This window comes from Elephantulus edwardii, unplaced genomic scaffold (assembly GCF_000299155.1).
Source record: "Elephantulus edwardii isolate Elephantulus edwardi_28Jun2011 unplaced genomic scaffold, EleEdw1.0 scaffold00080, whole genome shotgun sequence".
Lineage (NCBI taxonomy): Eukaryota > Metazoa > Chordata > Mammalia > Macroscelidea > Macroscelididae > Elephantulus > Elephantulus edwardii.
The window spans coordinates 4608971-4629842 of NW_006399830.1; the positions used below are offsets into that span (position 1 = coordinate 4608971).

The window sequence follows — 20872 nt, forward strand, 5'->3', positions numbered from 1 at the left end:
CATCCAGGCACGAAAGGAAGGGGGAGCAAACCTGAGAAGGAGGCACTGACGAAGGCCTGTTCGAGAGTTTGTAGGTTCGAACCCGCCACCCCCAACACTGCAAATGAGTGTTGCAGACCCTGGGCTATATAGCAAGGTGCAGCGAAGAACAGAGCGGCGGCAGCTTCGTCACAGGATCCCGCGTCTCACAGCCCTGGGCAGGAGTGCTGCACTCCGGTCTGCAGGGTCCTCGGCTATAAAAGGTAAATACTGAGCTCCGGGATGCCCTAAACGCGCTCACAGCCTCTACCGCCAAGTCGACGCGCGCAGGCGCTGCTGTGGGAGCCTAGAAGCGCGCAGTGCGCATGCGCTCTCTCCGAAGGGAGGCCACGCCGAGGCCTCAAAGTGAGCGTGCGTCGTCCCGCCTCCCCGCCGACGGGCGCGCATGCGCAGTGCCGCGGTCAGGCCGGCGGCTGAGCCGCGAGCGCCGGGTTCGAGGTTGCGGTGTTGGGCTGACCGGCCCGAGGCCAGGCGGCGGGGCCATCGCCATGCCCGGGCTGGTGCTCTTTGGCCGGCGCTGGGCCATCGCCAGTGACGACCTGGTCTTCCCAGGGTTCTTCGAGCTGTTTTTACGAGTGTTGTGGTAAGTGCGGCGGACGGGTCAGAGTGCAAGGGGCACAGGGGTGGGGGCGAGCGGCCACTGGTCCCAGTGACCATGGCGCCGGCTGGCACGGTGACCCGCGCCGGCCTTGCATGCTCCTGTCTCGCTCATGATCGCGTGAAATCAGTGCTGCTGCCGCTGTTATGTCAACGAGTGTCCTGCGACTCATAGCGACCCTGAGTGTCCAGCAGCCCTGACCCCTCCCTGCCCTGTCCACAGCCAGTCTCGCTGTCTCCGTCTCTCCCACTCCCATCGCCCCAGTTACTGTTACCATCGCATTTACCCAGATGGGAAACTGAGGCCTGGCGAGGGGAGGTGTCCGGGTGTCCGCGCTGCAGGACGCGGTCACTCTGCCGAGTGCAGCACTGAGATCCAGGCCGGAGCTGTGCGTGACCCTCCGAAGGAAAACAAAAACACATCATCATCTCCCAGATGCAAAACGAAAGCTTGTAAACAGTGACCACCCCAAACCCCACTCTGTCCATCCAGCGGTTGTGGACTCAGCCAGCCTGTGGACAGAGGAGGAAAGGGGATTGGTCACTCTTCGGCCGAGCAGCTGGTGGGGTCAGACTGCTGACCTTTTGGTGGACAGCTGAATGCTTTAATCCACGGCGTAACCTGGGCCTAAAATGAAGGTTGGGATTCTTTGTTTATTTGGTGGTGCTCAATTTCCAGAGAAGCAGACGGGCTTGGAATAGACTTTGCCTTTGGAAGTGGAAGTGTGTACTTCCTTAAAGTAGCCTTTTTTTGGGAACAGTGGCAAACTGATACTTGGCATAATAAACTGTTTCTGCAGGGTCTAGGTCAGAAATAGCATATTTGTTGTTATTATTAAGTAGATTGTTCTGGGTGGTGCCCAGTTACCACTACAGAACATTTCTTTTAAAAAATATTTTCTTTATTTTGTTGGTAGCCGAGCATTTCTGTGACTATACATTTAAACAAATATTCCATAGTATTCTGATCAAAAGGGGAAAATGCAGAACAGAATTTCAAACCTGTATGTACAAAGTTTTTAGAGCCATTGAGGCTGAATGAACTCCCAGAGTTTCAAACTTTTAAATAAAAATATATTAGGAAATCCACCTTAAACCAGTCAATAGTGTGGTCTTGTGATGCATCACTTTTATATGGCCTTTCTTACCATGGTCTGTGACTCTCACCAAATAACAAACGGGTGGGGCTGTGCAAGTAAGATGCTGTTCTATGCCTGGGATTTTGGAGAACTGGCTAATAATAATTCAAATAAGGTACATGACACTCTTATGGAGGTGAGGCTATGTAAATGAGATATATAGGACCCTAAGTAGGGGAATTCTGGTGGCCTAGCGGTCAGGGAGTTGTGCTTCCAACCCAAAGACAGGTGGTTTGAATCCACAAGCTGCTCTGAGGGAGAAAGATGAGCAGTTTCCCCCCATGTGATTTACAGCCTCTGAAACCCCACTGGGAGGTCAGCTGTGAATTACTGGTACGCAGCAATGCAGGAAGAGAGCTCTGGTGCCCTAGGACGTTGCACTGCCAACCCAAAGGCCGCGTCTCTCTGGTAGTTCCAGTTCACCTCTGGCTCTGAGGGGGAAGAGATGGGCAGTCTCCTCCTGGTCAGTTTACGATCTTGGAAACCTGCTGGAGGGTCAGCCTCGAATCTGCTCTGGCTTGATGGCAGTGAGTTTGTTTTGAGAATGTGGGACTTGGTAAGTTTTGACCTCTGCTAGGCTTGAAATGAGCCATCCACTGGCAAACGGGGGACTCCACTACCACCAGAAAGAGGAACTGGGAGTGGAGGGCGTCCTTTGGGCTCATCCTTACCCTGACAACCTCTTGGACTCAGGAGCCAGGCAGCGAAAGCTGTCCCACTGAACATGGCATGGATGATGACAGTGAGGCAGCAAAACCAGGTGCATCGAGCTCTCCAGCCTGGAAGATGTGGTTACAGTGGGTGCAGAAGGTTTCACGCCTTAGGGCCTCCCAGCTGAGTGAGATGCCTCCAGGGCACTTGTGGGCTCTCCCACAGAGCAAGAAAACTGAGCCTTGCAGCAGGGTTTATAGGCCAAGGATAAGTAAAGAGCTTTGTAACTTTTGGCCAGGGAGGGCAGAGGCCAGTGTCAGCGTCAGCGTCAGCGCCAGAGAGGCCTGCTCACAGGCATGACTGAGAAACTATTCTGAATGAACTGTTTTATCCAGATTACGTCCCGAAATGATACATGGGATCAAATGAGCAACAGCGTCTTGAAAGATGAATAGGGAGCTTACGGAGCAGTGAGCTTATGCTAATGAGGGAGGAACAGTTCACAAAAGGAGGATTGCTTATGTGTTGTTATTATTTCTAGACAGAGTCATAATATTATCACAAAAAATCCCATGAAATCTTATCTGGTCTCATTCTACTTCTGGGTTTGGATTCTTGGGTTCCTGCCAGGCGGGACTCTGCCCCCTCGTAGCTCCAGCGACGGCCGGGTCCCTCATCGCTTTCATTGTTGGATGCTGTTCTTTGTTCTGCACCAAATTACAAAATACACAGTATCTGCCCTTTGAAGGTGATGCGTGTTCACCAGGGGACAGACTGGCACAGCTTGCTGCCTGTTATTCAGGTTTAAAGGACACCAGTTTTTGAGCGTTTGGCTTCTTCTGTTGATCCACAGATGTAAAACCCACTCTGGTTAGTAACAGAGGGAGAGTGTTATCCCGTGGTTTACTGGTTGTGTATTTCTGAGTCTTGATAGGATGCACTTCCCTTCCCTGGCTCACGTCATACTTGCTTGTTTTTGGTTGAAAATGCCTCTTGTTATTACAGCAGGCGTGAAAGTATATTATGTAAGCACAGACTCTTATAGCTCATTAAAAATAAAGCATGCTCTTTAATTGGTAATTTAAAAAAAATTGTTGTGTGTTCAGTGGATGTTTACACAGAAAATTGGGTTCCCGGTTGACACTTTCTTTTTTTTTTTTTTTGGTTGACACTTGCTGCTCAGATCATCCAGGGGCGTGGCCTCTTTGTAATGTGTTGGCCGCCCTTTGCGTCTGTCCAGGCGTTTCTCTTCCATCCCTGCCCCCTGTGTCTCTCATTGCTCAGGGTCCCTGCTGACCTTCTGGTGTCGTGCAGCTGGTTTGCACCAGAGCCTGGGACTCACAGGTGGATGCCAGTCTGTTACTTCGCTGTGTGTGGACCTTGGGTTAGTTTGGGTTCAGAGTTTAGAGAGTATCTCAAGGTGTCTGTCTCAGCATTGCTCCTGTCTCACCTGGCCCAGTAAGTCCGGACTTCTTAAGGGTTTCAGTTCTAGTCCACATTTCCCACCCCCCCTGTTCTTTTGGGGTCATAGAGCTGTGTGTGATGTCCTCTCCTTTTTTATTTCATGTTAGTTTAATTCTTTATTGTGTTCTGAGTGGACATTTACAGAGAAAACCCACTGCCCATTCATTCATTCATCCATTCAGATTCTCTTTTATGCATAGACTGCAGGACCCGTGTGGTAATAGCACTCATCCCTCTTCCTTCTTGGGATTCTCATTTCCTTTTGTCTGTGCAGTCTGTCCCTTCCTGTCTGTCTGGGCACATATTGTCCGTTTGATCTCATGTGATTCTTCTAAGGAGCGAGTTACCACCCTCATGTACTGTTCACCTGACAGGCATGGCTGAAATTTGAACCACAAGGCACAGATCTGTTCTTTCTGACAGTTATGTTCCCGAGTGTGCCTTGCCTTGTTTGGGAGAGGACTGACTCCGTTCGTCCCTCTGACTCGCGTCTTACAGAGCTGCTCTGCGGCCCTGGGTCTGACACTGTCTCCCCCGCAGGTGGGTCGGTATCCTGGCGCTGTACCTCATGCACAGAGAGAAGCTGGACTGCGCTGGGGGCGCCCTCCTCCGCAGCTACCTCGTCGTCCTCCTCGTCCTCCTGGCGCTGGTCATCTGCGCCGTGTCGGCCATCGTGTGTGTCAGCATGAAAGGTAAAAGCGAGCGTTCTTTGGCCCCAACTCTTAGTGTTCACGTCTTGCTTTGGGTCCCTTTCCTGAACTGTCCTGTACTGTACTGTACTGTCCACCTCAAGACCTCGTCTCACACACTTTGGGTATGCTGTCAAAGGAGGGTCCCTGAGGAAGACATCGTCCTTGGTAAGGTGAGGTCAGTGCCAAGGAGGGAGACCTGACATGATGGTACCTGACCACCCCCTTCCTGCGTAATGTGTGTCATTCCGTGGTTTTAGTAAAAGCACAGAATTGTGCAGCCAACCCTATAGTCATTTTATACTGTTTCCCTTACGTCATCACACCTGTTAGCAGTCACCCCCCAGTCCTTCCCTGGCCCCTCAGCTCTAGGCACCCACTGTTCTCACTTCTGCGTCTGGCTTTGCCTCTTCTGGACATCCTGTGGCACGGAGGAGCCCGGGGTGGGGGGGGCATGGTGTTTTTTACACGTTAGGCTGCTGTCTAAGAGACAGGCTGCTGAACCCCCCTCAGCTCTGTGGGAGAAAGGCCAGGCCTCTCCTCCAAGAAGGTTTACCACCTTGAAAACCAGTGGAGAGCTGGCGAGTTCTGCTGTTTCGATGGGAGGGCAGTGGATTGGTTGGGGTTTTTCGCTTGGCTTGGATAATCGTATAGAAGTGGTGGATTCTTGTAAACTGAGTATGGGGTTTTCGGGGAGCATCCTGCTTTAGTAGAAATCAGACTTCATTCTTCTTTTGGCTAAATGAAAGCCCACAGTTTAGAGCACGCTGCTTTATCCTTTCAGTGAATGGACACTGGGGTGGTTTCCGGTGTTTGAAATTATGATTTAACACTGCCACGTACGTCTGTGTACGAGTTTTTATGTTGACACCTTTTCCTTTCTCTTACGTGTGTACCAGGGAATCATTGAGTCACATGGTAATTCTGTGCTTAATATTTTGAGAATCTTTCCGGTGCTGGAGAAGAGTATTGAATATACCATGGACTGCTAAGAGAACAAACAGGTTCATCCTGGACAGGGTGAAACCAGGCTGCTTCTTGGCGGCAAAGACTCTGAAGCTCCATCTGACATACTTTGGCCCTGTTGCAAGGAGAGACCAGTCCTTGGAAAGAGACATCATGCTTGGGAGGGTGGAGGGACAGCGCAGGAGAGGAAGACCCTTATTGAGATGGATTGACTCAGTGACTGGGAGGGTCATGGGGGTAGGTGTGTCAGAGACAGTAAGGTTGGCTCAGGATAGAGCGGGGCTTAGAGCTGTTTTCCATAAGGTCGCTGTGAGTCGCAAGTGACTCGACGGCACATAACAACAACAACCATAGTGAGCTAGGGAGCTCTGATGGCCTAGAGGTATGAAGCTCAGTTGCAGTCCCAAAGATACTTGGTTGAAATCCATCTGCTGCTCTTTGGGAAGGAGGGGCAGTCTCCTCCCAGGTGGTTTACTGCCTCAGCAAACCTGCCGGCGAATCAGCTGTGGGTCGGTTCCGACTTGATGGCACGCAGCAACAACGACAGAGTGGGTTAAGTGTTGCGCTTCTGACCAAATCTGGTCTCCTGTCTGCTCAGCAGGAAAACCGTGGCCGTCTCTGCTCACGGAGTGACAGCCTCAGGCCTGGGGGAGGGCGGCCGTGGGCGGGAGTGGAGGCAACTCGAAGGCAGGGGCTTGGTTTTGCTGCGCCTGCTGCAGGTCCAGGCTCTGGCTTCTTCACAGCCTCATTATACCTGTTCTCTCACTCCCGCTCGTCGCCTTCTCGGGGGTGAGTCGATCACCTCACTGTGGCTATGGTCTGCTCGGCCCTGGTTGACCTGTCCCCGAATTCAGGCCATCTGTTTGTTATAGTTGGAGGAACGGCTATTTGGAAGCTTTGCCCATTTTTTTGTTTGTTTGTGGTGTGTACCCTTCAGTCAGAACCCACCCACAGCCCTTTGTCCATTTTTAGATTGGGTTGTTGGGGTCCTTTTGTAATGAAAAGGTAAGAGTTACTGAGTCACGGTGATGGGCTGTTGGTGACCAGGTTAACATGAGACCGTCCCTGGAGGTCACGGGAACCTCCTTCCTGGGTGGCCCTGGTCACGTGGGCATGTGTGTGGTAATCGATGATGAACCGCCTTGGGTCCCACCATCTTGGTCATTCAGGGCCCTGCCCGCACCTGCGTGGCAGGTGGGAGCCAGGCCTTGGAGGGGAGGAGGAGGAGAAGGAGGAGGAGGGAAGTGGGAGGCTGTGGCAGGCAAGCAGGAATCAAGGTGCTGACTCTGGACTGATGGGCTCAATGTACAAGGAACCTCAGTTCACAGGGAGAGGCGGCCTGAGAAAGCGTTCTTGGGAGAGGAAGAGCGGAGGGTTTGAGGTGACCAGGAAGCACGGGGTGCCCACTCTCTCTGGGGGCAGATAGGAAAGCGCTCTGCTGGGCTGTCGTGTCCCTTCTAGACGTGAACCCACGGGGTCTGGGATCAGTGTTGATCCCCACATCTGTGTTGTCCTGGGTGCCGGATGCTGAAGGAGAGGCCGCAGCTCCCTGTCCACGTAGGATTTGGCGCTCTGGGGTCTTTGGGTGGAGGCAGGCTTTCTGAGAGGTGAAGGATCGAGTCTGATGTCATTTCCGATCAGGACCAAGGCTCTGAGTCACCCTGAAGGACAGAGCAGAACTGTCCCACACGGTTTCCATGGCGGTCATGTTCTTGGGAAGACATCGCCTCGTCTGTTCTACAGTGACAGCTGGGTTCAAACCACCAACCTTGTGTTTAGCAGTTCAATACTTAGCCCGTGGCACCACCAAGGCTCCTATTTCAGACCCAAAATTAGCTCATTTTCTCATTGTTCCCCTCCCCCTCTGGTTTGGAACACTGTAAGGGTTGACCCAGACTGGAAGAAGGAAGTGTAGGTTTCTTTTTCCCTGAAATTGTTTCCTGTCAAACGGTGGTGGTCCCGGGGCAGGCGCAGCCCTGTGGCAGGGGTACGTGTCCACTCCGTGCCTCCCACCTAACACTCACAAAGCACGTGCTCTTAGCTCAGCCAGGCTTCACGGGTCCCAGGAGCGTCACTGCTTCTCTCTCCGCCACCACCTCCACGTAGAACTTGGTTTTGTTCTGATTCCTCACCACGGTTCCCATCTCGGGGTGTGTCCAAGAAGGCGGTCCTGTGGCCCACTCTAGGACTGTCCCAGTGTCCGGGCGTGGACGTGGGACCTGACCCAGGCCAGAGAAGTGCAGGGAGAGTTTGCTGGGTGATGTTGGGAAGGCTCCTCCAACTCCTCTCGGCAGGATCCAGAAGCAGCGTGTGGTTCTGTGTGTTGGCTGCTGTGCAGACCTGCGCTGTCTCCACGCAGACCCCAGGCTTGGTGTGGGGGGTGGAGCAGTCAGGGTCCGGGAGGACAGAGCCAGTCTTCTGGGCACAGCAACCTGCCCCTGGCCTGGCCCTGGACTTCCTGTCCTTCCTGCTTCTACATCAGGTTTTTCTTGTTGGCTGCTTTTTCAAGCTTTTTATAGAGGATTGGATTAAGGTTAGCAGATAAATCTTCCATTCAACAAGTCACACCCATTCTGTGGACTGGTGTTGATGGCATTTCATTTCCCACAGTGGGGCAAGCAGCACTCTTCCTGCTCTTCCTCTGTGTTTCCCATTTCCATTCTTCCTTTTATTTTTTTTTATTTTATTTTATTATTTTTGTGTGCGTGTACCGTCAAATCAGCTCTGACTGGTACAGGAGGAGATTGCCCCTCTTTCCCCGGCAGAGCATCTGGTGAATTCGAACCGTGCATCTCTGGGATTGTAGTTGCAGCTTCTTGCCACTAGGCCACCAGAGCTCCCCTCCATTCTTCCTTTTAAACCCCTTACTGCATTCTACGCTTTTCCCTCTAAACTAATTTGAGTTTGGTTTTCTCTTAGGGTCTAGAGCTAACCCAGCTGAACAGAAAGCGGTATTTATTTCATAAAGCATGTTGGCTTCCTTGCCAATGTGTTACAAAGCTTTACAGGATGAGCCTTTAAAAAAACATTATGTGAATACCATAACCCAAATTAAAGTAAGTTTTTTAAAAAGGGCAAATGGGAAAAATGTTTCAAATACATGAGACGAAACCTCATCGCCTTGATGTAAAAAGGCCTCTGCAGATGAAGGGGAATCTCTGGGTGGAGCGTGTGGACGAGCGCTTGGAGAAGGACCTGGGAAATCTCGGGAGGCAGACCGTGTGGAAACCCCAGTGGTGGTTCTGCTGGTCTCCACTGTGACCCCGTCTGCGGGGTCAGCTCAGTGCACCTGACAGCAGCAACAAGCCAAGAGGTTGGCTGTGTGAGCCCCTCCCAAAGGCACCTCCTGTGCCAAGCCTGGCAGCCTAGAAGATGGTCCAGAGCCATCCTGCTCGGCACACGCATCTGCATCAGCTGTGGTGGGTAACAAAGCAGCAGCCACGCCGCAGGCCAGTGGTCAGGAGAAGATGGGCGAACGTGGACAGACGGTTCACGGTCAGCTGCGTACACCTTGCAGAGATCAGAAGCATGTCTGGTCTCTGTCACAGTAAGAAAAGTCATTCAGTGAGGACACGAAGCTCATGGGGTGTAGAAACAGGCTTTTCTTGGTGGTGGTGCAGATAGTTTAATCTCTCAGGGTCCAGTTTTGTACGCATGTGTGTGCTCTGCATAGCAGGTTTTTTTGTGTGTTTGCACATGGACAGAGAAGGAATGTATAGGATCTTCACGGCAGTGTTTGTCAAAACGACAGACAGAGAAACACAAGTGCGTGCCCACTGGGAGGCCTCGGGCTCGCTGTGACCAGGACTGTGGGTTCATTTCAGAGGAGAAAATGCCACCCGGGGGACCGGTAAGGGATGATTTCCATTGTGATGGTTTCCGTGGTGATTCCCTGGTGGCGCACTGGCCCGAGTACTCGGCTGCTCCACAGGAGATAGGTGAGGCCGTCTGCTCCATCAGCAGCCCCTGCCGGCCTGCGGAGCAGTCTCTGTCCTACAGAAAGGCCCCCTGAGTTTGGGAGGTCCAGGAGCGGAGGGTTCGGCCCACTTTTTCAGGGAGTGTGGTGTAATTTGTACATTTCTCTTAAGGGTATAGATGATCTGTTGTGTTGGAAGGATCCTGGGAGAAGATTGTGGTGTGCTTCCAGTGGAGGGCACGGGACTGGAACCAGGGCTGAGGGAGCGGCTGCGTGGTCCTTGGTACTTACCTCAGCTCCTTGAACCTACCCCATCCCCTTCCACACCCCATGTCAGTGAGTCTGTCTGTCATAGATCGTTATGTTTAGGTCTGGTTGAAGTAACACAGTTACACGCCTGGCTGCTGATGGGAAGGGTCGCTGCTGCAGTGCGATCGACTCGATGGCAGTGGGGCTTTGCTTTGTTGGCACTGTGGCCCATCTCACCCATTGATTTATGGGTGCCCTGCCTTGCCCTTTAACTTCCGAATCCATCCTGATAATCAGTGTGTCTCTTGTGAGAAAAGGCTGTGCTTATTTGGCGTTTGGTTGGTAATCCTCCAGACCACGCTGGTTACACCTGTTGGAAGAACTGGCGGACGCCCCTTTGTCCGGAACAGGGAGGTCTGCAGGAGAGGGAGGTCTGTGGGTGTTCCTCCGCTTGGTGTGGTCAGAAAGCTCTTCATGGGAAGATGATCTGCTCTTGTCAGTGGCTTCTCATTCTGCCTTGAGCACATCGCAGGAGGTTCCCCTGGGCTGGGCCTCCCTGGTGACAAGCCTCTGCTTTATGGAGGAGTGTCCTCAACCGCCAGGGGCTGCTGGGTGGCATGCTGAGGCCTGAGCGTCCTCCATCTCCTCCCTTCTCCTCTGCGTGTGTCTCCTGAGCTCATTGCTCCTCTCATGCCAGCCAGGCTTGCTGTTGAGACTCGAGCTGTGGAGCAGGGGACCCATCTGCTGCTCTTACGTAACTGGCTGTGCCTGGCGAGGGGCGGCTCACTCCAGGAAGGCTGCGTTCAGGACCTGGCCTTCGCTGCTCCTTAATTACAGGGCTGTCGGCATCAAGACGCCTGAGCCCGAGCCAGTCCACGCTGGCCAGTCTGTCTGGAGTTTGTCTTAAGATTTGTTGAGAGGAAGAGATGTTTTTGCTGGGCAAAAGTAACTGTGTAAGTAAACACAGAGTAAATATGTGAGTAAACACGTGGACATTAATATATGCATACGACTGTGTATGTATCTCAACACTATAGACAGACAGACAGTGTTTGTATAATGTGTATATATATATAGTTAAAATCATGTGCCATGTGCTGTCTGCTCGGACAGCCTAACTGAACATACGTCCCTGGATATTCTGACAATAGTTCAGAACTCCCACTCAGAGAATGGGACACAGTGAAGGTAGCAGTGGCCCCCACACACACAGCACGGGGGTCTTGAGTCTTTATGTAAAGTCAGTGAGCTGTCAGCTGTGTGATGGTGTGGTACCCAGCACACATAGCCACCAGCACATGCACCCACCAGCACACACACACACACACACACACACGAAGAAACAAGTTAAAACCATGGCCCCTGAGTCACTTCCAAGTCAGGCAGGCCTGTAGAACAGAGCAGAACTGCTCATTTGGGTTCCCAAGGCCTTTAACACCTTCACGGAAGCAAACCAATTCATCCTTCCTCCATGGAGCAGCTCCTACATTCAAACAGCCAGCCTTCCGCCGAGCAGTCATCAGCTCCCTGGCACAGCACACAGAGTACATGTCTTAAACAGTGACAGTAAAGGCCCATGGGCCGTGTACTCTGTAAGCCCATTTTTATTGGTGACTTTGAATTTTGTCTCAATGGAGGAGCAGACGACTGTGGAACAGAATTATAAATCATAGAGAATACCCTGGGCTTGTAGGTCTGAGAGAGAACTAGTAGAACCCCCCCAGACTAAGGTCTGCAGTCCTCCTTCCAGCCTGGAACCCAGTCACCCCATGACTCAGGTTTCTGGAATTGAAAAGGCATCTTCTTCCCAACCTAACCTTTAGCTCTTAGACCCCCACCCCCACCCCACTCCCCGGCATTGTTTTGCTTTAATCCTGTATTACTTAAATTAGTATTTCTCAAATTTATCAACGTTTTCTTTTTAAACTTGTTAATTTTTAACTGCATGAGGGTTTAAAAATCTTACTGGTTTTCGATATAGTCATTCATAGATACTTAGTAACATCATTTGCTGTTGCAGAGTCAGTGCTTTCTGTGAAGAACTAGCAGGTGTAGGTCTCTGGCTGCCCTGGGATTTCCTTTACACACACTAGACCTCCTGCTACCTGCACTTCACAGATACTTTGTTTTTTACAAATTGAAAATTTGTAACAACCCTGTATTAGCAAGTCCATTGGCACCATTGTTCCAAAAACAGCCCTTTCTTGGTGCATGTGCATGCATCAAGTCTTGTCCTCACTCTGTGTGTGCGTGAGTGTGACATCACGTCCTCACATGGTGTCGCGTTTGGTCATTCTTCCCACATTTCAGGTGTTTGAGTGCTTGCCCGCTTAGCAGAGTGTGGTGTATGCTGTTAGGTGCTGTGTGGTTGGCGCCACCTCGTAGCCCCCCACCCTCACCCTCCCTCCGCCAGTCCCTGCTCTGCTCAAGCCCGTCATGGCAGGCACTGTGTCAGTCCATCCCGTTGAGGGTCTGCATCTATTGCAGTATTCGCTTTATTGTGGTCTGGAACTGGGGTCTGCCTGACCTGGAAATTGTCGTATCTGAGTGTTGGGCTTCTTTGCAGGGCCCTGGAGTGTTTGCTTCTTGAAGGTGGGACCACGTGGGTCCAGGTAATGTCTGAGCCAGTAGCTAGCTGTTAAGCATGCTGAGCCTTGTTGTCCTCGTCTGTAAAATGGGAATAATGGCCCTTGCAGGCTTAGTGCAGGTCATGGAACAATGGTGGGTATGTGCTTGGAGAGGCACCTGGAATGGTTGAGGCTTTGAGTGGTTGATGGAGCTGTCTTTCCTGGAGGTCAGAACCTGGGTGACCTTCTGTCCTGTTTCCTCCAGACCTGTGTCCCCGTGGGATTGTTAGTGGTTCCCTGGAGACGGTCTGAAGTGGCCCCATTTGGACAGATCTATTAGAGCACAGAGGTGTGTTTAATCCCTCATGCTCTCACGTAGGGAGGCCTGTGGTTACAGGCCTGGGTTACACTCCCTGTGCCCGCTCTGACCGCCCCCTGTCCTTCAGGAACCATCTGCAACCCTGGACCGCGGAAGTCCATGGCCAAGCTGCTCTACGCTCGCCTTGCACTCTTTCTGCCTGAGGTGGTCTGGGCGTCCCTGGGGGCCGCCTGGCTGGCCGACGGAGTGGACTGTGACAGGACTGTTGTAAGCGGCGTAATTGCCACCGTCGTGATCAGGTGAGGCCTTGTTTTTGCTCGGTGTCACCTTACCACAGGGGTGGTGGAGATGGGGGTGCACCAAGCTCCCCGACAAGCCCCCACAGCACAGCCCTCCTGCAGGGTTAGAGACCCAGGTCTGCAGACTCCCTCCCACAGGAGGAGGCAGTGATCGTCCCTTATGCACATGTCACTGTGGCTTTCTTCCTTGCCAGCTGTCACTAGGAGCCCTGGTGGCTCAGTGGTCCTTGCACTTGGCTGCTAACTGAAGGATAGGTGGTTTGAACCCACCAGCTGTTCCCCTGAAGATACCATGGCGTTCTGCTTCTGTGAAGGTTTACAGGTTGGCAGCCCAGGGCTCCCCCGGCTCTGTCCTGCCGTCCGCTGTGGACTGGAGTGGACTCAGCAGCAGTGGGTTCCATTTTGGCAGCTCAGTTGTAGGCTTCAGGAGCTCTGGTGGTGTAGTGTGCAGGGAGTTACACAGCTGACCCAAAGGTGGCACCTCTGGGGGTTCAGATCCACCAGCTGCTGCTCAGGAGAAAGACAGGCAGCCCCTCCCATGCAGTGCAGCCTCCACAGAGCTGCTGCAGGGTTGGCTCTGGAACCACACCTGCCCTGGTCCTGGAGCCTCGGGCCAGAAGCTGAAGCAGAGAGTGGCCTTGGCTGCACACCTGTGTGGCAGCTGCAGTCACCAGGCCTCAGTCTCTAGGTAGGCCGTCCAAGTCACCAGGATCCTCCCATCACCAGGACCCATTGGTCACCAGGCCCACCTCCCCGGTCAACAGGCCTCCCTGTTCACCATGGTGACTCCCTAGCCACCAGGCCTCCTTCCCTGGTCGGCAGGCCTCCCTCATTGGTCACCAAGCCCCCCTCCCTGGTCACTAGGCCCTCATCCCTGGTCACCAGGCCCTCCTCCCCAGTTAGCAGGTCCCCTCCCAGTCAGCAGGCCCCCTGTCCTGGTCACCAGGCCCTCCTCCCCAGTTAGCAGGTCCCCTCCCGGTCAGCAGGCCCCCTGTCCCGGTCAGCAAGCCCCCTCCCCAGTCAGCAGGTCCCCTTCCGGTCACCAGGCCCTCCTCCTCAGTTAGCATGTCCCCTCCCCAGTTAGCAGGCCCCCCTCCCTGGTCAGCAGGCCCCCTCCCCGGTCAGCAGGCCCCCCTCCCTGTCAGCAGGCCCCCCTCCCTGTCAGGGCACCCCCGTCCCGGTCAGCAGGCCCCCTCCCCGGTCAGCAGGTCCCCCGCCCTGGTTAGCAGGCCCCCATCCCGGTCAGCAGGCCCTCTCCGCGGTCAGCAGACCCCCTCCCCAGTCAGCAGGCCCCCCGTCCCGGTCAGCAGGCCTTCCTTCCCTGTCAGCAGGCCCCCTTCTGGTCATCAGGCCCCCTTCTGGTCATCAGGCCCCCCTCCTGGTCATCAGGCCCCCCCTTCCGGTCAGCAGGCCCCCATCCCTGGTCAGCAGGCCTGCCCACTCTCTTTTGCAGCTGGCTCATCATCGCCTCCACCATCGTCACCATCTTCATTGTTTTTGACCCACTTGGGGGAAAGATGGCCCCATTGGCCCTGTATGCCTCTGCTGGCCCCGACCACCTGGACAGCCCTGACACAGGCCAGCTGCTGAGTGGCCTCAGGACAGCCGCCACCAGCCTGTGGGAGACGAGGATCAAGCTCCTGTGCTGCTGCGTGGGCGACGATGACCATACTCGAGTTGCTTTTTCGAGTACGGCCGAGCTTTTCTCAGCCTACTTCTCAGTAAGCCGAGGGGTCTGCCCTTCCCCTGTCAGGTCACAGCCTCTTGTCAAGATGAGTGTGTTGGCCCTGCGCCAGCCCTGTGCCCACGACGCTGTGTACAAGAGCCTGGGCTCCCAGGGCGGGGGTGTGGGTCACGGAGGCAGCGCTAACTCCTGGGGTCCCCCGTGAATCCCCCCACCTTGGCCACAGGCTCTGTTTCAACAAAATCTTTCCAGAAGCTTGAAAAACGAGAGTATCACAATAGGCTCAAATTGGCCTTGACTACAAAGACAAAATATATCCATTTATTCCTGATATTTGCAAAGGATCTGAATTAGAATAAAACAAGCATAGTGAAAGTTTTAAAAAGATCAGCAGAATTTTTATGGTCTCCAATGGATTTTCAGAATCTTTTTCTGTTGATTTGGGTGGAAGTTTACTGAGCAATTTGGCTTCTGTTCATTCAGTTCGTTTGGAGACATTGGCCGCGGCCCCTGGATCCTCCATTGGATTTGGGGGGGGCGGGAGGGGTATAGAAGGAATCCTGCGAGGAATAGTGTTGCTTTAAGTTCCGTGTGTGTGTGTCTGTGTGTCTGTGTGTCTGTGTGTCTGTGTCTGGATTCTATAAAATCGAATTTGCAGGGACTCTAGTTCCTGCTGAGTTTTTTGACGAGGTCTGTGGTTCCCATGCAGGACACCGACCTGGTGCCCAGCGACATAGCAGCGGGCCTCACCCTTCTCCATCAGCAGCAGGACAACATGAGGAGCAGGCAGGAGCCCGAGGAGGTGGTCACCCACTCCCCAGAGGCCTCCCAGGTAAGCCTGTTTCTGTTGGGTTGTAAGTGGTGCCGATGTCTGCTCCTGATTGTCCTCGCCCGGAAGTCGATGCCTGGGCATCCAGGCTAGGATCTTACTTGCGGCTTCGGTTGGCTGTAGTCCTAGAATCCTGGTGGGGCAGTGGGCTAAATATTGGGGTGCTAAGTGAGTGGGCGACAGTGGGGGAAGACGAGGCAGTCTGTGCCCATGAAGACCACAACCTTGGAAACCCCAAGGACAGCTGCCCTAAGGTCACAGGGAGTCACTGTTCGCTCAGTGGGCAGTGCAGCGCCAGCAGGTGGTTGGGTGTAGTGGGTCACTTGTCAGGTGAGGAATCTCCCCTCACAGAAGGTTCATGTAGTGGGCTGCCTCCTGCCCACTCATCTGGGGTTCACACAGTGGGGAACCTCCAACCTGCTCACCCCCAGGGCTCAGGTAGTGGGGTGCCATCCTCCCGTTCATCCCTCGGGGCTCAGGTAGTGGGGCATTTTCCTGCCCCTTCTCCGCCTATAGTGTTTGAAACATTGGGATGCGTTCTGTTTTAGCAAGCAGGATGGCGAGTTAGATGCTGCCTGCCAGGAAAGTCCCTTTGGGCGGGGACCCAGGTCCCCGCATGTCTGGCTCTCCTCTGGGACTGGAGAGGGAGAACCGTGGGCTCTGTGGAGAGTCATTCTCTGGTTTTAGAAGGCAGGTCGTCACGCAGGCAGGATGTCATCCGGCGTCGGGCACTATGGCTCAGACTTGCTCCATCGCTGACTTCCTGTCCAACACCGAGCTGGCTGCAGTCTGTGCTCAGGGCCCAGTTCACCTGGGTTGTTCCCCGTGGAGGGAGCCGAGGAAGTGGGGCTCCGAGCTCCCTGTGATGAGGGTGGCAGACGGTGTTGAGCAGCATCAGAACGAGACTATGCCAGGCCCCGTGTCCACCTCGCCAGGCCCCGTGTCCACCTCACTGGGCCCCGTGTCCACTGTGTCCTGTGTCCACCTCGCTGGGCCCCGTGTCCACCTCGCCAGGCCCCGTGTCCACTGGGTCCCGTGTCCACTGGGCCCCGTGTCCGCCTCGCTGGGCCCCGTGTCCGCCTCGCCGGGCCCCATGTCCACTGGGCCCCGTGTCCGCCTCGCCGGGCCCCGTGTCCACTGGGCCCCATGTCCGCCTCGCCGGGCCCCGTGTCCACTGGGTCCCATGTCCGCCTCACCATTGCTGCCGCACACAAGCCCCCAATCCAGCCCCCGTGACTGCCCATCTCACTGAGGGTCATGCTGTTTCACTAACCCCTCCTTTACCACGATGTCCTTCCCTTAGCACTCGTCCTACCTGACCACGTGTCCAGAGGACACGACACAAACCCTTGCTGTCCTCACTTTAAGGAGCAGATCCTCTGTGGCCATGCGCCCATCTCGCTTTTCTTCCAGGAGACAGATCTGGATGCAGAGTTAGAAAACTGCCGTCATTACATGCAGTTTGCAGCAGCTGCCTACGGCTGGCCTCTCTACATCTACAGGAACCCCTTCACAGGGCTGTGCAAGATCGGCGGGGACTGGTACGTGGCCACGGCGGCGAGCCCCCCCAGGCTGGCCTGTGCTCAGGTGCCATCAGATGAGTTCCAGTCTCGTGTACAACAGGACAAACGCGGCCTGGCCTGCCCAGACCATGGTCATCACCTCACCGGCTCAGTTCATCTCTCTCTGGGGCTTCCTCTTCCCCACCCTCCTTGACCAACTCGCCACCTTCCCTGGGGACTCGGCCCTTCGATCGCACGTCCGAGAGGAGGAGCACTTTCTATTTTGGAGTATTGCAGACATGCCGTTCCCACACGCTCTTCCCGCAGTCACGGGCTGTGACTCATTCCTGCCATGTGTGCTGTGTCACTCTGCAGACACTTCTCCGCCCCCTCCCACCACCACGGTCCTGTCACCGATGCCGTACCCCTAATCTGTAACTGCTCTAACATGTTCCTGAAGGCTGGCTTCAGCTCTCGCGTGACCAGCGGGCACATCCACAGGTCAGGGAAGTCACCCTGGTCATTGGCTAATGCACCCTGTACACGCACATTTGTCCAGGTGCCCGGGGGTGTCCCTGATAGCAGCTCCCCCTGGACACTTGTCCCCTTGTCTCTCCATCTCTTTCTCCCCCGAGACGCTAACGTTTGGAAGGTCCTGGCCTCCTTGTTTTGTGCGGCTGCATGTTGGTATTTCAAGTTGAGGTGTGACTTGGACCCATGGGGCAGGGACTTGAGTGGGGGGAGTGTCGCGTCCCCTGCACACACGTCATGGGCCCGCGGTGGCACGTTTTCTCTTGGCCAACACGCTTGTCAGGCTGCTCCACACGAGTTCTCTTTCTTCCCTTTTGCAAATAAGAAGTCAGGTTGAGGGATGACGTTGAGACTGTGTAAGGACCCTGGCACTCTCCAAACGGAGTTCCAGCGTCTGCCGGTGATTCCTGTCTGTGATTGTGGAGATGGCTGCAAGGTGGCACTGTTGGAAAAGTCCTCATGTCCTCATCCAGAGTCCACGTCCTGCGGGGAGGGCTTCTTCCCGGTTCTCTTACTGTCAGCGTGGCTCCGCAGCCGCGCTTACGTCAGTCGGTTCTAGCTCACTCCTTGTTCTACGATCAGGAAATTCACTCCTTGCACTTCAAGCTGCCTGTTGAGTCCTGTTTCTACATCCCCATTCTTTTTTGAGCACTTCCTTATTGTTCTTTTTTCACAATTTTTATTGTGATTTGGTGAGAGTTGACAGAGCAGATGTGTTTTCCTTTCGACAGCTCACACACGTTTTGTTGGTTTGTGTTGTTTTGGTTTTTTTATTTTACTGTTTTGTGTGTGTGTAGCGTCAAATCAGATCTGACAGGTACAGGAGGAGATTGCCCCTCCTTCTCCAGTAGAGCATCTGGTGGATTTGAACCACGTGCCTCTGAGATTGCAGTGCAGCTTCTTGCCATGAGGCTACCAGAGCTCCCTCTCACAGGTTTTGTGACCCTGATTGCAGTCCCCACAGTGGGGTATCCTCTTCCCACTCGCTGCCTGTGTGTCCCATCTCCACTCTTCCTCCTTCCCTGGCCCTTTCCTGCCGTTTGTGCTTTGTCCCTGGACAAACAGACGCTGTACTTTGAGCTGGTACGGTTGGTTGGTATAGGGTGAGGACTTCCTTATTTTTTTACTTGAGCTGTTTCAGGCTTATCTTGTACTTTCCCTGGGATCATTTCACCCTGGTGTACTCTTCCTTTACAATGGTTTATGGCATTTAGAAACCAAAACCTGCATGGTGCTACACCCAGGCTTTTGGGTCTTCACAAGGGACAGAGCTGGGGAAACAAGCCATGTCTTGTGTCAGCCCAGTGTCTGTTTATTTGAGAAGCTGTGAGTTCACAGCACCGCCTGCTCATTCCAGCACAGGGCTTGTTCCTGCCTCTGCTGTGTCTGCTTCTGCAGAGAGCACCCCGCACCCCTCAGCAGGAGGCTACCTGGGGCTCACAGAGTCCTTAGGACCCCAGCCAGTGCCCAGACCCAGCTCATAGCAGCCCAGTAAGACAGAGCGGAGCTGCCCGTAAGGTTTCCAGCACTGTGAATCCTTATGGAAGCAGATGGCATCTTTCTTCTATTGAGCGGCTGATGCGTTCCTGCTGCATCTTCTAGGGTTCACAGTTCAGGGCTTAATTACTGCGCCGTCAGCACTCCTTCGTACCGCATCAAGACAAAATTAAACCCACTGCCCTCTATTCCATGTCGGCTCTCGGCAGCCCTCCTGCAAATGTCCAAGGCTGAGATGTCTGTGAGATGTCACAGACCTCTGGTAGTTCACTGGCAGCTCCACCGGGTAGAGATGGGCGCTCTCCTGGATGGTTTATAGCCCCGGAAATGCAGTAGAGGGTGGGTGTGGGTGGAACCCCCTCCATGGACGTGAGCACAGTTTGCATTTTCTCCCGAAATCTTCACGGGAACAGACCGCCTCATCTTCACCCCATGGAATGACTTGTGCTTTCAAAGCACGGCCCTCACAGCTTCCCCTCAGTTTACACCCAGCACTGTGAGGCTCTTGTTCCCCATACTATCACAGACCGTATGGGTTCGTGGTGGTGGAATTATTTCCAGTTCTTTTCTTTTTTTGGAGGGTAAAATAGTAAGGATCAATTTATTAGAAAGTTACATCCCCAAAGGGACGAACTTCCCTCCATGAAAGGAAATGAGAGGTCAGTTCTTTCTGTTTTTAAACCCAGCGGATTGCATTCCAGTTACTTGAATTGGTTCCTTTTTTAGCATTTTCTTTTCCATGCAGCTTTCATATTCATTTCAAATGGTCTGGCTCATTTATGTCTATTAACATTCAGCCCTAGGGGTCCTCTCCTATCTTTGTTGATTATATATTTTTTTTAATTGTGTAATAATTAAAGTGACTCCAGAAGCAAAACTCTGGTAAAAAGGGCCCATAGAGGAATCATTGGCTGGTAAAGGCCCTTCAGGGGCCCTGGTGGCATGGTGGTTAAAGCACCCAGCTGCAAACGGAAAGGTTGGCGGTTTGGACCTGCCAGCCACACCAAGGGAGACAGATGTAGCAGTGTGTGTCTGCAAAGATCGCCCGCGTGGAACCTGGGGCCGGTTGGGCTCTGCCCTGCAGGCTCGCTGGGCGTTGTTGACCGGGTCCCAGTGGCCGAGGCCCGCTGGGGACGGGTGACAGTGAGGGTGTGCTGTCCCTGACGCATGGCTGTGGTTGGTACAGTGACACGTCTCCCCCTTTCCAGTTGCCGAAGCAGAACCACGGAATATGACCTCATTGGAGGCGACCAGCTCAACTGTCACTTTGGCTCCATCCTCCAGACGACGGGGCTGCAGTACCGGGACTTCATCCACATCAGCTTCCACGACAAGGTGAGCGGAGGCCCCCTCTGCACACGCTTCAGGTTGCGCCTAGATCCATGCTGCTTCTTCCCTTGGTCCCTTGGGGGTCCTTTGTTACTCTAATGGAAATTGTGAACCAGAACACAGTCCCCTCAAGTTTGCATACGGTTTGGGGGGTCCACAGACGCCCCTGGAGCCCATCCATGTCCACGGGGCCAGTGTGCCCCAGGTTTAACGCAGCTGAGGAACCCTGGCAGCAGACGCTGCGTCACTATGCCTCGTGGATCCCGTTTCTCACGGATACCAGGTGCGCAGTGGCCTGTGGGGAGTGGGCTGTCAGTGCCGATGCAGGCAGCTGTACCCCCACCTGGCCCCGAGGTCCATTCTGGTCATTCGCACACCATTGCAGACTTTCCCCTAATGCTGCGCCTACTGCATACACCCGCGGCCAGTGTAAACAGTACTTCTTTGCACACTGGGAAACTGAAAACCATCTGCAACGGAACCGAACCATCACTGCAGTCTCCCCACAGAACTTGGAGCAGCCCCAGTATGGGTATCTGGGGTCATCTAGTATCTGGCATGGGTGTCTGGTCTCCGCCCCGTCAATGGCAGTGTGGTATCAGGAC

At 54.0% G+C, this 20872-nt stretch overlaps 1 protein-coding gene across 1 annotated transcript in view; it reads left to right on the forward strand.

The window, feature by feature from the left end:
* Nucleotides 1–527: 527 nt before the first annotated feature.
* Nucleotides 528–20872, forward strand: part of DAGLB (diacylglycerol lipase, beta) — a 28831-nt gene continuing 8486 nt past the window's right edge. The window contains exons 1-7 of the mRNA XM_006889756.1: nt 528–622; nt 4431–4582; nt 12724–12895; nt 14349–14616; nt 15289–15411; nt 16822–16949; nt 20147–20273. Of these exons, the coding sequence (XP_006889818.1) occupies nt 528–622; nt 4431–4582; nt 12724–12895; nt 14349–14616; nt 15289–15411; nt 16822–16949; nt 20147–20273 (1065 nt within the window). The remainder of the gene's footprint in view (nt 623–4430; nt 4583–12723; nt 12896–14348; nt 14617–15288; nt 15412–16821; nt 16950–20146; nt 20274–20872) is intronic.